We start from the raw sequence: 17,137 nt of genomic DNA, 5'->3' as shown, positions 1-17,137 counted from the left end.
AACAAATTCAATTCAAATCAATATAAGACTTATGTGTAACCTACATCAACAATTATGTTATGATAAAATACGCAATAACTACAACAGAAGACTTACCTTTGTGGAAATGCTTGGAGCAGACTAACATGTGAGCTGGAGTGTTCTGGAACGTTATATTTGGTCTTCGAATGGCTGCAATCCAGGACATCCGTCGGCTCTTTGTTACTTCGGAAACATGGCTTAAACAATTTCTCTTCCACGACGTAATCCGATAAAAACCGATCTCTTTACGCGTCGGCTTCCCGTGGCTGTCATGCGACCGGCTATTGCAGTTAAAAATACGACAGCTTCATGGCATTTTTTGTGTTTCTTTTTATCGATTAGTGACTGTTTTCATGTGAAAGCCTGCGTGCGCTAGTACCGCTTGCCACTCGTACCCATAATCCTTTGCGGTTTTACGTCACATTTTCAATCTCTATAAGCCTCTACATTAATATTTGGTGGATATTACCACTGTGTGGCTGTAACTGCAGCAATCAAATGTCCTCAGATCAGAGGATACTGACCTAAGACTGATCTCCAAAAGTTGATTCTGTTCACCTGGACGTCTTCAGTGGGAGAAACGTTTCGTCACTCATCCAAGTGACTTCTTCAGTCTCAGCTGACTGCAGGTTTCCCCAATCTTATAAACAGTACATTTGCAGAACTCTGGTTGTTTTCTTGGATATTGTTAAAACGAGAAGAATAGTTGCTCTCAGCTTGTCTGGAGAGTAACAGTGCTGCCTCTAAACTGGACTCTTCTTTGTTTCATCACAGCTGACAAACTCTGTAACTTCATGATCTAGGATGATCATGAAGTTACAGCGCAGTCAGAAACACACTGACAGCATCTCTCAAACAAAGAGAATCTGATCAAAGATCACTCACAGCTTGAGTTTCATTCATTAATTATTGTTTGTATAGTTTTTTGTTTGTTTATCAAATCAGTCCTTACCCTTAATCTCACCTCTCTTCTTCCTCTGCTATCCTTCTTACATCTTTCTCTCAGTCACATCACACAGCAGCTGGACCTTTATCTGGCAGACACAAACATGAGTGTTTGCTGACATTTGTTGAGCAGTTAGAAATGTTAGAAAATGTTATTCCCTTCATGCTCATTCCTCGTCAAGCTGCTGAAGTCCTGACTACCAGGTCTTAACCTTAAATTGTGTTTCACATTTTTACGACCCACTTTAACCACTGAGTATACGGGTTAAAGTAGGCCACGAACATATGCATAAATTATAGCATATCAAATTTATGCTGTAAATAACACACATTTTTAACATATAATTTAATATTTACCTGTTTCATGTTTTTGTGTGATAAGCAATCTTGGTCAAGTTACTTGAAAAAAGTAATCAGTAACTAATTACTGATTACTTCCCCAAAAAAGTAATCCTGTTACTTTACTGATTACTTATTTTCAAAATAATTAGTTACTTAGTTACTTTTTAAAAACATGATTTACAACCTGAATAGGTAATAAAGTGATAGATCTTTCAGCCCAATTCTACTTTCTGCGTAATCCATCATATAAAATGTAATCAAATAGAAAAGTTGTTAGGTTTTGTATTGTTGATTGTCATTTATGCTTAGAAATATCTAATCATATATGCTTAGAGTTTTATAATTAGTTGTAGATTAATAGAAGTTGATCCTTAGTAGTCTGCAGACACACGTTGTGTGCATTCCAGAGCACTCTGGCTTTCACACCCACATCCTGGGAGCATGGGAGAGGTCGTACCTTGTCTTATTGTTTTATGGTAGGATAAACGTATCTATGTCTGTTTTAGTCTAAGTGCATTTTGTTTAGATGAACTGCTGGACTTCCAGGCCTGCAGGGTTAGGAAGTCATTTTATGACCACACACACACACACACACACAGGGTATTCTTTGTTCACATGTATACCTGGGTACGCTGTTATATGTTAATGAACCTATGCATATTCATGGAACCACAATAAAAGAGCAGTGCTACGGGGGAGCGGACGAGAGCAACTGGGGTCAAGCGAAGGAACGGCGCCTGTCCAGTTCTCTCCCGTGCACGTGAAACATAAAGAACTTTGCCTACTCGTGTCTTGTTTGCTGTGTAATTACATTGCCTTCAACGTTCCAGCGAATAGGGTTAAGCTACAAACCTATCATTAATTGGTCCTCCGAGCCGGAGCCCTGGAGTCGGCATTCACCGAGGAGAGAACCCTGACGTCAGCAAGCCGTGAGAATTTGTCATTGGGCCGGTGGATTAGCTGTTTGTTTTCTCTCCTCGGCGAATGACGATCGGCGGGATCCGAGGCTGATATTACACGCTAAGCAACGCCGAGTAAGTTGAAAGAGTGACTCTATCATCGCGAAAGATTGGGTTAGTGTCCCGAAAGGTTGGGTTAGTGTCCCACAACTGGGTTAGGGTCCCGAAAGAGAGGTTTTGGTAAAATCGCCCAAGCGTCTGGTGAGTGTCCGGTTTTGAAATCGCCCTGGGTTTGTGTCCCGAGCGTCCCTTCATTGGGCTTTATCGCGCGACTGGGCTAGTGTCCCAGAACGGGGTTAGGGTCCCAGAACGGGGTTAGGGTCCCAGAACGGGGTTGGTGTCCCGAGTGGTCCGGTGTGAGTCCGGAGTAGGCCTATTTTGTGTTGGTGTGTGAATGCTGCGGAGCAGGCATGGTCTGTGACACGGTTGTTGTTATCATGGGTTCCCGAGCAAGTAAGACTGCCTCACAGGGAGACAACACATTTTTGCAAGGATTTACTCCCAACAGTGTGAGGTATTTATATTCTCATAACTGTCATGAGCGTAAATTGGTTGCGGGAGAATCTCAAATGTTGGAAGTTTTCAGAAAACACGGCAGCCTTGAAGAGCGTGCAGAGGAGGCCAGCCCACATCAGCAGCAGTTGAGCTATGCTCTGATGAACGGCTTTCACCCACCCATTGCTGATTTCATTAGGAAGCAAAATGTTAATCATAACTCTGACCGGTCCTTCACATGCATTAACTGCACCCGCTGTGCACAGGAAGGAATTAAAGAAACACGAAAGAAGTCACAAAACTCTGTAGTCGCCGCTTCCCTAGCAGATAGAATCATTTTCCAGGGACAGACTGGAAGAGGGCTGACTAGGGGCAGAAAAAAGAGAGGTGAAGGACCGCGGGCATTTAGGTGGGAACGTGACAGAAGGAAGGAGAAATGCTATGCATGTAGAGAAAGGGGTAACTATGCGAGAGGGTGTCCTAAGCGCAAGCCTGAGTAACCCCACCTGTGATAAATGATTAGTACCCGTCAAAACTGCCAATACACACATGTTTAGATTATTTTTTTAGCTGGCCCTGATCAACAACAGCCGTGCTCCAGACCACAGATTTAATTGAGGTGGATGAGTGTTAAAAGTAATCTGCATTAAGCTTAAGGTTGCTCAAATTCACTACAATGACATGAGATGAAGTAAAATAGGTAAATATTTAAATTAATGACGTGCATAGAGGCACTTGATTTGTGTGAAAGACTGTCATTCTAATATGAGCCATTGTTGAGATATAGAGCACACCTATGAAAACAACTAATATGCAGAACCCTGTATAAAACGGCTAAAACTACATGATGGAGAAGCTGAAATTAATATGTGTAAGTCTTTGCCACTGTGGGCAAAGCACGCAACCACTGTGTGAGGTTGTGTTGCTGTCTCTTCTGAGCTGATGAGCAAGCTACACATTATCAGATCAGGAGCTGGCTGAGAACTCATCAAAGAGAGAGAAACTATGATAACTCGAGTATGTAGCATATCCGTGAGTTCAGCTTCTTCTTTCAGATGTGCAGCAGTTTTCCTGCATCTTGACTCGTGTGTATACAGTGTTTATAGCATCAGCATCATGTTTTTTGTTTATTTGTTTTGTTGGGTCGAAAACTAACTAGATAAATTTGTGATCATACTTATGGATCACCATGGCACATATCATCAGCCATATGATTTATTTACGCAGATGAAAAAAGTGAGTGTGAATGTGCCTGATCACAGATGTGTGTGTGCGTTGTGTAAAAGTAATTGTCGCCAATTGTGAGAGCGGTGATTCTGCAGGTCACCAGCTAGTGTAAAGAAAAAAAAGAGTAAAAAAGAGACGAAATTTACATTGTAGATGACAAATAATCATGGGAAAACGGTTTTGTGTTTATCAGCCAAGAACAACTACAATCTCATTTTCTGCTTTTAAGAAAGGGGAGTTCACGAAAGACAGAGAGATAGATGTGTGTTGGTTAAGCAGTGATGATAATAATGAAAATGTCTTAGTTTGTCACTTTCAGGTGAAAAGCAGACCTGGATCGATTTTCCACATGCAGCAGTCGGAATAAAGTTATAGTTTAAGATCATTGGAAACAATCAGGCCAAGTTTCTGGCTAATTTATTTACAGCACCATGTGTCCCTCAACCTCATAAGCGAGCTCTCACTCCTCCCTGAAGACAAAGAATGCAGCCCCAAGAGCAATAACATGGCAGATAAAGAGACAGCAGAGTCCTGAGCAAAGAGTCCCAGCAAGCAGCAGCAGTGTGGACAAACAGCAGTGGAGAAGAAGAGCAAACCATCATCCTGACTGATTGATGAATGGCACTGTGTTTCCAACAAGCTGCAACTTCACTGTGCTTGTGAAAAGAACTGAGGAGATTGTTGGAGTTTGACATGTGCCACCTTTGGAGAAAATGGCAAAAAGAGACAGTGGAACACAGGACAAAGCTGAAGAAGAACTGCCGGCTATTGGACTCTTGAAGTGGGAGAGGACAACAGAGTGAGAGGAGGTGAGAACACAGAGGAAAGCTGTTGTTTAATGTGGGAAATCAAAATTTGGGTTAGCAAACCTGGGGAAAAGAAAACTGACTGCTTATGTTGGAAAACTGTGAAAGAGTCTGAAACACTGCAAAAAGAAACATATACAAAATCACACACACAAGCAGAACATGCATTAACCCTACTAACACAGATACAAGAGAGCCCATGAAGATTAGGCAACATCTTGAGCATGTGAGTCTGTTTATCATCTTGTCCAAGTCACCTCATGTGATGCAAAGACCAGTGGACTCATAGCACATCAGTTAAGAAAGGATCAAATAATAGCAGAGAAATGTGTAGGAAAGGCAGCTTTAAGAACATGCCCTGCTGGAGATGCAGCTCCAGACACATTGATTAAACCTGCCTAATAAACACACATGCAATGAAGATCAGCTTGTTATCTCTCATCAGTGTTAAAATAGTGTAAATTTAACAGAGACTTGTTATCAAATGCTGAATTTATCCAATGCTGACAGTTAACTCTCTAGGTTGCAGGACAACAGTTTAATTTTTGTGGGGAAAAGATTCTGGTTTGACCAACCAGTGATCAGACAATAAATTTAGTTGTTAATATAGTAAATTGGGAGATGCTTTCTGCCTGATTGATGCAGCACAAAATATTTTACTGTACGAGGAAATTCTATTTTTGTGATAATATTTTGAACATGCATTTCTGTTGTCCTGTCATCTTAGTGGGTTAATAGCTGATATGCAAATTCGTTGATCGTTCTTAGATTAAGGAAAGGTGATTGAATTCTAGCACGAGTGAATGGGATGTGTTGGAGTTTATTAGAGTGGAGACTCTAAAAACACTGAGTTTCCTGTTGTGATGTGCGAATGAATCCTGCACCCAGATACACAACTCTGAACACATAAGAACAAACTTCTTTTGTGAAATACCTGATGACATGTCACATGTTTTATGATGACGGGGAAAAAAGGAAAACTAAATGAGATCTTTGGCCTAAATGAGTAAAAAGGTACAGATTAAAATCATAGCTAATAAGACATTAGGCTTATGTTGTATGTTGTGCGGCTGATGGTTGGTTTGAAGTTTATCTAGCTGATGATTTTTCTTTTGTTGTGAAGTTGAGCCTGCCAATTAGTATGATGGTTTGATAAATCATGCTAATGGTATGATTTACCCTCCTGAGATGAGGAGCGTGTGTCATGACTTAACAAGGCCTTTTTATTTTGATACTTTCACAGTGCACTGAAAGTTTTGTTTGATGATCTCTGTTTGAGCAGATCTGCACGATTAGAACAGAAACGCTATACAACATGTCGTCGAGAAAATTGTTGCAAGTGAGCTTCTCCACATTAAAATGGGCTCAGGAGAAAGTCACTTATCTGGGACAATTAGAAAATAAGTTCCTGTCCAAAAGGATTCAGCGAGAAAATCCAGTCTAAATTCTTTTCTTTTTGAAATGGCGTCATTTTGCTGAGGGTGGAAACTGAATGCGTCGATGGGTTCCACTTTTAGCAAAGAATGAATGAATGCATGAATGAGTGAATGACAAATGAGTAAGAGAAATGAAACTGACTGATTGACAACAGCTGACAACAGCTGACAAAAGCTGACGAGACTGACTGACTTAACACCATTGTGTGAAGTTAACCCCCACCTGACAAATGTGTGGATGCATCTCTGTGTGTGTCTCTATTGCAGGAGCAGGAGGAGACCACAGGAGGAAACTTGGGTCACATGACTATGTGAACTCTGCAAATTTAACCTTTTAGTTTAAAAATTTCTGTGTCTGTGAATTCACCATGGGTTTGTTATTCACTACCTTGTGTTGCTCACAGAGGTAACTGTGAGAAAGTGTGTATACACCTGCGCAGCGCTAACATTTTTACAGCATTACAGTTCTTCATGTGAGTTGATCATGTGATTTATACCAGGATAGCTGGTTGATGTTTTTCTACTACAGGATTTCTGGGTTTATGTGTGAAGAAAACTGTGTTTGCAGGTTATGAGTTGGTGATGCTGTTACACTGTGTTGTTTGGAAAATGTTAAAGGTTACTTTGACGATGTGAATAACATGTGAGAACTTTATGGTCTTTTTACAGCACCTCTGGACCCTGTCAATTTGTGCCTGACCTCCAGGATTATCCATGTGTGTTGCTATAAGTGTGAAGTTTGATTTTACTTCTAGATCTTGTTTTCCAGGCCATGATGGTGTGTATGCAGGCTCCTGGCGGAGCGGGGTTTTAAGCAGACCTAATATGCAAAACACACTAACATCTTTTATTGCAGGATTATAGGTCCGGGGTGGTGCTGCTCCAGAGGGGGAGACACCCTGGTGTTGTCTGGAACATGATCTAGCTAACTTTTTTCTTTCAGACAGGAATCTAGGTTTGATGAGTTGACTCATGGGAGTGTCCATGCGTCAAGAGGAGGGGTCCTGAATTATAGAGTTACATGAAACTATCTTTTTTATGTTTTCTAAACTATGTTTTTAGGATTTTTGTGTGATTTACGGTTCATTTACGGGTATTAAACCTATGCAAGTGGTGCATCCATGTTCAGATGAGGCTTTGATGGGCCATAGATGAAGCTCACTGAACTAAAGAATGTGGTTTGATGATGATTGACATGCTTTCCAAGTAGAAGTTTTTCCTCCTAGCAAGGAAATACAGGTGCAGCAGTCAGAGAATTGCTGAAAGGAATCTCCTGAGAAATCTTCTGAGGCCCAGTGAGAAGCGAACCCATTCCAGGCATAGCTGACAGCCAAGGCAGTGGTTGAGGTCAAAGGTCGAGCTGTTTGGGGCCCATCATGAGATCAGACTTTGGAGCCAGAGCAAGGACCACGAAGCTGCGTTGGAATGAGAGCTGTGCCAAGGGGGGCTTTCCAGAGACCAACAGAGGGGATTGTGGATGACAGACGGGCACCTGAAGGATGAGGGGAGCGTGCCAAGCTCCAATCGACAGCGCAGGCGGAGTCCAAGGATGGCGTCATGATTCTGTGAAAAGCACAGGAACCAGAAGCGATGGTGGTGATGACAGCAGTTTCCTATGAACATCACCTAATGCTGTGTCACTGTACTGTGCATACGATGGCACACTGAAGACTGCTGGGATCATAACAGCAGTAAGATAACTGGATCCAGCACCCTTTCCACAGAGGGTTTTTCCTGCAGAGAGAATGGACAATGGAGGAGTCATAAATATCCCCCACAGGACAGAGGCCTGAAGTGAGGTGATGGGGGTTGGCAGAGGCCATAAAACTAGAGTGCTGAAGAGCTCTGCACCTTTGACGATAGCTGAGACCCATGTTGACAAACAACAAACTCAACTGGTATGTTTGAATGTCTATTCTACATACATTTGGACTCTGGTCCTATGGACAGTGATGGAAACAACTGGAAGAGACATTTATGACGCGCTACAAAACCACCCTGTAGAGAGACGTGTGATTTACATGTCTTGCAGAGGAGCACCACCAAGCTGGAGTGTTTTGAAAATGTTAATTTCTCTTTTGACCATTAACAATTCATTTGTTTGCTTGTAGGATGCAGTTTACCATTGAATGAGATCAATGAGAAATTGGATAATTTCTAATACATTTGTTGACCTGTGCGTGTTACAGTAATTTAGAGTGATTGACATATGCTGAGTATAAAAATGGTTGCATTGACATTGTCAGACATGAGGTATTCATAACTGGGTACTTTTCTAGCATAACTGCCAAAAAGGAGGGAATGTTAGGTTTTGTATTGTTGATTGTCATTTATGCTTAGAAATATCTAATCATATATGCTTAGAGTTTTATAATTAGTTGTAGATTAATAGAAGTTGATCCTGAGTAGTCTGCAGACACACGTTGTGTGCAATCCAGAGCACTCTGGCTTTCACACCCACATCCTGGGAGCATGGGAGAGGTCGTACCTTGTCTTATTGTTTTATGGTAGGATAAACGTATCTATGTCTGTTTTAGTCTAAGTGCATTTTGTTTAGATGAACTGCTGGACTTCCAGGCCTGCAGGGTTAGGAAGTCATTTTATGACCACACACACACACACACACACAGGGTATTCTTTGTTCACATGTATACCTGGGTACGCTGTTATATGTTAATGAACCTATGCATATTCATGGAACCACAATAAAAGAGCAGTGCTACGGGAGAGCGGACGAGAGCAACTGGGGTCAAGCGAAGGAACGGCGCCTGTCCAGTTCTCTCCCGTGCACGTGAAACATAAAGAACTTTGCCTACTCGTGTCTTGCTTGCTGTGTAATTACATTGCCTTCAACGTTCCAGCGAATAGGGTTAAGCTACAAACCTATCAAAAGTCTCTTTTTAAAACTTGTTTTATTAGTTTTAATCTTTTAACTTTTTGCATCAAGCAAACATTAAATTATATGCAACATTCTCTGACTGGAAAAAATTTGTTTAACATTTAAACCTATTTTCTGCACATTCCAGCACATAAAATCAAATATATTTTTGTGTGTTTACACTCAGTCTTTCAAATAAATGCAAGTGAAACACAGCAGAAAATAAATAAAATCAAAGACTCAGCGGTCCTGTTGCTCTATTTTCACCTGTATAGCAGGCGGAGGTTTGCCCTGGTGCAGGTGTGCCGCAGCGGTCAGTGGAAGAATCCGCAAGTTTGTCTGTGAATTTCCCATTCCCCGGTAGTGTACTCAGTGCTTGCTCGTAAGTTTAGGGTTTTTTCCCTGTAAAAAGAAGTTTTCTTCCCACGCAGTGAACAGCGGACGCTAATGTTTTTGTCACTTTTTATGGAATCAAACTCAAAGTAAGGTCAGTACTTCCACGCTTTAAACGCTGCACGCTCATACTCTCTCCCGCACTCAATATATTATCCATTGTTGATCTGCACACAGCTGTTGCCACGAACGTCGCACTCGCTTTACGTCACTGTCATGAGACATTCTCGCAAAAAAATCACGGTTTTAGTAACGCAGTAACGCAGCGTGCTTACGGGAAAGTAACAGTAATCTGATTACCTTTTTTGCAATAATAATCCCTTACTCGTTACTTGAAAAAAGTAATCGGATTACAGTTACGCGTTACTGCCCATCTTTGATGATAAGTGATAATTACACCAATAGGATTTTCATTATCTGTTATTGTTTCCTTTATTTGAGTTCAGATCAGTGTGAAGTTTGAAGACACACTGTTTATTTTCTTGTTTGTTTTGTTTTTGAGTCATAAAGAAATAATTTCCCAACAAAAAAGCTGTATAACAATGACCGCAGGAAGTGTTTCAGTGGGAGAAAAGTTTTGTCACTCATTCAGGTGACTCGTTCAGTCTCAGCTGACTGCAGGCTTTAAACTGTACCTTTGCACAGCGACTGACACCAGCAGCACTGACCAACAACGAGCTGTGAGGTCAGTTTCATGATCATTAATATGCAAACTGTCTTCACCATTGATCAGTGGTGATGACAGTGATTGAGAATGCATCAAGACATGTATAATGTCATTATTATTATTACAACTACTACTAAGCAAAGAAAGCAAGCAGACAAATGTATTTATATGTGAGTGTTGTCACTGATTGGAGTCGTGCAAAAACCAGTATTAGTGAATTATAACATTATTTCAGCCAAACAGACCCAAAAAGAATTTAATGTCAAACTTTAAAATCTAGGCTGGAAAATCTATTTATGGTAGTCATGGTAACGTTTTGTGTTGTGGGTAAAACAGTCACTGAACCCGGAGGAACCATGAAGGCAGACCTGCCTGGTCAAATCTGTGGGTCCGTCTGCTGTGTCGTCCCTTTGTGAATGAAATCATCGTTCAGATCAAATATGAAGTTTTCTGTGAGAGCGATGTGTGACAACAGCGGAACGAAAGTTAGCCGCCCTCCACCGCCGGAACTTCCCTATGTGACACCAGGTGGAAGTAAGCAGGAAAAAGCAGAAGTAGCCTTAAGTTTCCACGGGTGCTGGGGTCAAACGCCAGTAACGTTTGAAGGTAGCAGAGTGTATTGTTGTGTGTTAGTGATGGTAAATTTGATTCTTTTTACTGAATCGAGTTTTAATGAGTCACTCACCAAAGTGAATCGGGTTTTTTGAGTCATTTGATTCACTGAGTCAGTTAACCAGAGAGTGCAAAAAATGTACATTTTCACTCAAACTTAATTTCTTTTCTCTTTTCATGTAAATCCTACTGCTAAGATGAGTGATTCTAAAAGAAAACAACAATTTTATAAAGCAAAAAAGAGCAAAAAAATGTCTAAAGGGAACATTTATCTTGTTTATTTTTATTTTATTAGTATTTTCCTTAAATGTGTCAAGTATATATTTTCTCATCTAAATGTCCACTGAGCCGTGAGCCAGGGGGCGGTAATGCGCCTTAACATTGGTTGCCAACCAAGAAGAAGAAGCTGTGAGCCCGGAGGGAGGGGGTGAGTGAGTGAGTGATTCGTTCGCTCTATGATTCAGCACAGGAGGGAGGGGGTTAGCGAGTCCTGAGTGACTCGCTGGCTCTACGATTCAGCACAGGAGGGAGGGGGTTAGCGAGTCCTGAGTGACTCGCTGGCTCTACGATTCAGCACAGGAAAGGAGGGGGTGAGTAGCTCAAATGTGCTGTTAGCATGTTAGCAGAGCGATGCTACTGTGAACCGAGGAGCTATTGTCTTGATGTGAGCTTCTACTCAGGGTTTTTTCTTCCAGTTCAGAGCAGAAATGTTTTTGTTAAGATACTGGATGTTGTGTTTTTCTCCACAATTTTAATTATAAGCTAGATATATTGCTGCTAACAGCAACAGGGATGAGTCAGTGAGTCAGTTGGGCTTGTGAATCATGATTCATGAGTCAGTAAAGTGATTCTCGAGTATTGAACGATTCGTTCATGATTCGCGCATCACTATTGTGTGTGAGCTGTGGCAGTAACAATGGCTTCAGTTCAGTCTCTGAGAGAGTTTATCAACGAGCGACTAACTGCTGCTGCTGAACAAATATTCTTGGAGTTTGAAAAAACGATCGTCCAGTACGAGGAAGAGATCGACCGTCAGCGCAGACTGCTGGATATCACCTGGAAACCCAAAATCAAGCTTCGGAGGATAGGTGAGTCTCACTCTGGTGGGCTGGATTCAGTCACACAAACCGATGTTCTTCCGTGGACCACAAACAGCGCACTTTGACCTTCAGTGGGCCGGACCGGTGAGCGTCCTCTTCCTGAACCGGCAACCTTCCGATTACAAGACGAACTGCAAACTCTTGAGCCACGATCGCCCCATTATGAGCAATTTAGAATCACCAGTTAACCTTCCCCCACTAAGTGCACGTGTTTGGACTGGGAGGAATCCAGAGAACCCAGTGAGAACCCACTCAAACACGGGGAGAACACGCTAACTCCACACAGGGCCATGAGCAGGTGGTAGATTCAAACTCAGGAGCTTCTTGCTGTGAGGCAACAGTGCTAACCACCACAGCACCGTGCTGCCCTGGATCACAGTCAGTGTGTTTCTGCTGTGGATAATTGGATGCACTCAAAGTGTTAAATCATGTCTGTGACGTAAATGCTGACCAGTCACAATGAGTTTCTCTGTTCTGTGTTGTACATTAGTGGCTGTGTTTTGGGGTTTGTTTTAAACACATTGGTGCTTAAATATTAATCGTATGTATTAACACACTCACTCATTTAGCTGAGACAACAACAACGCCTCCTTCCTGCTCCGTCCACACAGGAGAACAGATGACCTTTTTTCTCTCTTTTCCAAAACACTTTCTAGTATGACGGAATATTTGCTCTAGGAGAAATTTTCCCTCTTTCCAGCAAATCTCCTTCTCCTGTCTCCTCCATTCAGATGATACACAAACCCTTCCTGAGAGTTTCCCTCAGCATGTCAGCTGTGCTTTCCAGTCTTCTGGGAACTCTTCCCTGCCACTCGGAGTCCGTCTCAGCTCCTCCTGACCTCACAGCAGCTTCCACCATTTATTCCTTTCCTCTGTCTTCACTCACTTCCTCTTACTGATTTCCAAATTTATCTTGCAGACTTCCATCTGATGCCCCCAGCTATGTCTCCTTCAGATTTCACCTTCTGCATAAGGTGGAGTTCACCTGTGTGCACCTTCCTCCAGTCTCATACATCCCTCTGTGTTCCTCCCTCTTGTTAAAGTTCAACACAACCTTTTCTATCCTTTCTTTAAAGGCACTCCTACCCACCTCTCCTCTCTTCACCTGCATGTTCATTGAAGTCTCTCTCCCCCTGCAGACACTCTGTACCGCTTCATCCAACTTACTACAGAATTTATCTTTCAATTCTACATAACCTACCCGTGTTATCCATATGTGTACATTGTGCAATATAGACACAGTATAAGCGACTCAGAGGCCTTTTTTCAGTACGTGTGTGTATTATCTGTTTTGGTCTTTCTCCTTGTAGTGACTTTGAAAGTGTGTGTGTGTGTGTGTGTGTGTGTGTGTGTGTGTGTGTGTGTGTGTGTGTGTGTGTGTGTGTGTGTGTGTGTGTGTGTGTGTGTCTATCGGAGTATTTGCTCAGATGTATGTTTACTTTATGACATTATTTATTTATTTATTGTGTCCTTTTCTACTTCCAGACTTTCCGCTGCGACTCCTCTGCAGAGAGGAGGAGGTTCTCCCTGAGCAGCAGCTCTGGAACCAGGAGAGGAGCTCCAGTGTGGACCAGGAGGAACCAGAACCTCCACAGATTAAAGAGGAACAGGAGGAACTGTGCAGCAGTCAGGAGGATGAGCAGGTTGTAGTGAAGTAAGAGAATGATACCATTTTTGCGGTGACTGTTACTTGGGGGGAAATCAACCAGAGTGAAGCAGAACCAGACAGTGACCAGCTCCCTGCTCACAGCTCTGCTGTAGCTGAGAGCCAAGATCAGGAAGGAAGCAGGAATGTCAATTCAGGATCGACTGGAAATAAAAGCAGAAGTCAGAGCAATGATACAGAAAACTCTCCCATGCCAGCTGATAAGTGTAACACTGATACAGGTAAACAGCCTTTGAAAGGAGATGGTTTTCCCTTAACAAAACGTAAAAAGGCCTTCAGGAAAAAGTCTCAAAAGAGGACACGTCACAGAATGCAAACAAGAGAGAAGCTGCGTACTTGCAAAACTTGTGAGAAAAACTTTAGTGAAAAGAGCATTTTGTTGCGTCACACAAAAACTCACACAGGAGAGAAGATTCATTCTTGCAAAACATGTGAGAAAACCTTTAGTCAAAGCAGTGATTTGATGATCCACATGAGAATCCACACCGGCAAAAGGCCATACTCTTGTAAAACATGCGGGAAGTCTTTCAATCAAAGTGGTCATTTGATGGCCCACCAGCGAATCCACACCGGCGAGAGGCCGTATTCCTGCACAACGTGTGGAAAAACTTTTAGTCAAGGTAGTAATTTGTTGAGCCACATGCGACGCCACACAGGAGAGAAGCCTCACGTTTGTAAGACCTGCGGGGAAAGATTTACAACGTCAGCCTCGCTTAAAATCCACACCATGAGCCACACAGGAGAGAGGCCTCATCCTTGCCAAACATGTGGGAAAACTTTCACTACACGCTGTAACCTGCTGCGCCACATGAGAGTGCACACAGGAGAGAAGCCATATGTTTGTGAGACCTGCGGGGAAAGATTTACACAGTCAACGTCACTTAAAAGCCACAAAACTATCCACACAGGAGAGAAACCATATCACTGTAAAGCCTGTGGGAAAATGTTCCGCCAGAGTCATCATTTGTCGTTGCACATGAAGACCCACAAACAGCAGAAGTCATAGTGCTGTAAGTTTTGTGGGGAAAACCGTATTTCAAACACCTTTACACTACTCCAACAACTATTCTGATTTCCAAAATTTGTTCTAATAATATCTGTTCATTTTTATTATTTTTTTGTAACAAGAACTAAGGGAGGCCAGCGCCACTCTTCAGAGGAAGCTCATTTCTGCTGCTGTATCTGTGATCACGTTCTTTTGATCTTTTGAATTTAGGGGAGTTTTTGTTTTTTTTTTATCCTAATTTCTTGTTTTGGGAGATTTCTTTGAGATTCTGGAAGAAGAGTTTTGTAACTTTTTTAATAAGACTATAATTAACCTTTGAATTCTGCATGTTTTCAGTGAGTTTCTACAACAGCTTCTGTGTCATATTATTTCAACTTCGTAAATTTATAACAATACATGTAAATATTAAAAAGGTGGAGGAGGATTTTGTCAGCTGGTGGTCTTCATCTGCAGCCTTTGAGGTTTTCTCCTGTGATGGAGTCGCACAAACTTTACCTCCATCACTTTGGATTCTGAGTTTTGTCGAAAACCAAACAGCACAAGACGATCTCTGACTCTGATTAAAATCACTGTTATTCTTTTTTTCTGTCTCTCAGTTATTTTTGGGTTATGAGCTCAGATGTTGGAGTGGTGATATCTGACAGCTGAAGCAGTTTTGTTTCTGTTTCTTCAGAAGACAAACAAACTGTAAATGTTCGACATTATTAGAAAGTGTTCTTTATAAATAAAGTTTTTGTTTGTTTGTTTTTAAAATAGTTGTGTGCTTTCACAGCAGCCCTGTCTCTGTGTCTGATCTTTACTGCTTCAGAGGTTTAACAGTGTGTGGCTCCCTCTAGTGGATGTTGTGGAGTATTCTGGTGTCTTTGCTCCAAAGGTTTTTGTACAGAGTTTTGGTGTTTCCTGTCACTGTGAGCTGCAGAGCACAGTAGTACACAGCAGAGTCTGTCACTGCAGCAGAGGAGATTTTCAATCCAGAGATTTTTTTCTATTCCTATTAATCCTGATGCAGAGTGAGAGATCCTTAACTCTGGTTGTATTCCAGGATATTGTCGATACCAGTAGAAATAATCATTAGTCTTCAGTTCTCTGGATAATTTATAGGACAGAGTAGCAGTGCTGCCTTCTACACTGAACACTTCTTTGTTGGTTGGAGTGAGATCTTCACAGCTGACACCTAAAGAAACAGAAACATATTTTTGACTTTAATCAATCATCACAATTCAAATGTATTTCTTTAAACACACAGATTGTAACGTACCTGTTAGAATGGTGAGAATCAGTAAAGAAAGTGCATAATAGTCCAAAGACAACATGTTGAATGAAGGTAAAGTTTATGGTTTGTGTGCTGAACTCTGTTGAATGTGGAGGTTTCTCTCTCTTCTAGTTCAGTAACAGCTCAGCTCCTCCCTGAATCTCTCCTCCTCCTCTCTGATCTGGATTTGAACTTCTCTCACTTCCTCCTGCTTTACACACTAGTAGCAGCATTTTCACTTTCAGGTGGGAGCTCATATTTCAGCTCTGTGCTGCTTCAGTCCACAGATGATTCATGCTGTAAATATAAATCAGTGAGAGGTGGCTCAAGACTTTCACAGTACTGTACAAAGTACTGACAGCCTCACATTAACCTGTCATCTTTTCCTTGTTTCCTGTTGTATTCTGACCTCTCTGTTGTTTTTACATTGGACTGATTTATGTCTGTGCTCTGAACACAAGGTTGAAGGCTTGAAGTCCTCATCAATTTCAACCTAAAAATACACAGACATTAACCCCATGCCTGTAAGTCAGGCTGAAGTATGTGTATTAGGTAGGAAGTTAGTCTAGTAACTAGAGGGCTGATGGTGCAATTCTCTGCCCCTAAAGGAGATCTCCAGATGAAACTCCTTTTTTTCTTTCTCATGTATAAACTTCAGCTTTTCTGTTTGCGCTGAATGTTCTGCCATGAGAAACTGTGGACGTGAACCAGACTTCTGATGGTACCAGAAAAGTACCTGAACATAACCTGAATATTTGCAGGAGAGAGTCACAGTGTCTCCTTCCAAACTCATCACTACATCTTTAGATGACTCACCAGTCTGAAAGGAGACTATCATCATCCAAATGAAAAGCAGGAACATGATTTTCTCTTGGACTGAATGAACAATAGAGAGAACACAGCAGCTCTTCAGCTCCTAAATGAAGCCTTTCATATTCACTGGTGTAGCTCCTCCTCCAAAGGCTGCTTCTTCTGGATAGGCTCGGCCCTGGTTTCTGTGGAGCCTGTAAATAAAGAGAGCTTTGAATATTTGAAATATTTAGCAGAATGTAGAATAATCTCACTCATGTATTAAACAGCAGAAGTACACGTGTAAACCAGCCAGCATCAATACTGGATTTTAAAGAAATCCATTACTGTCATCAGCTCAGAGGAGACTGACTGATGATGACACTGGAAAGTATTAGTGATGTAAAGAAGAGAAAAGCAGCAGAACATGTAAGAAAGCAGGCAGGTGAGTGATTACAGATCGTCCTTATTGAACTTACACTTAAGCTTCATATGTTATCAGTCCTGCCTACTAGCAAGTGCAGCAGGGCCAGTCTGACCAAC

General features: G+C 41.7%; 1 protein-coding gene across 1 annotated transcript; it reads left to right on the top strand.

Moving 5' to 3' along the window:
• The first annotated feature begins 13,857 nt into the window (after nt 1–13,857).
• LOC134616215 (zinc finger protein 239-like) lies at nt 13,858–14,553 on the top strand. Its single transcript, XM_065469534.1, has one exon. The coding sequence runs from the start codon at nt 13,858–13,860 to the stop codon at nt 14,551–14,553; it is 696 nt and encodes a 231-aa protein (XP_065325606.1).
• Nucleotides 14,554–17,137: the final 2,584 nt, after the last annotated feature.

The sequence above is a fragment of the Pelmatolapia mariae genome, linkage group LG18 (assembly GCF_036321145.2).
Source record: "Pelmatolapia mariae isolate MD_Pm_ZW linkage group LG18, Pm_UMD_F_2, whole genome shotgun sequence".
NCBI classification, from domain to species: Eukaryota; Metazoa; Chordata; class Actinopteri; order Cichliformes; family Cichlidae; genus Pelmatolapia; species Pelmatolapia mariae.
Note: the sequence above shows the minus strand (reverse complement) of the source record. Positions and strands in the feature narration are given on the sequence as shown.

Bases quoted from the DNA above. Each gene is read 5' to 3' on its own strand.
- LOC134616215 (XM_065469534.1), top strand. From the start codon at position 13,858: ATGCAAACAAGAGAGAAGCTGCGTACTTGCAAAACTTGTGAGAAAAAC.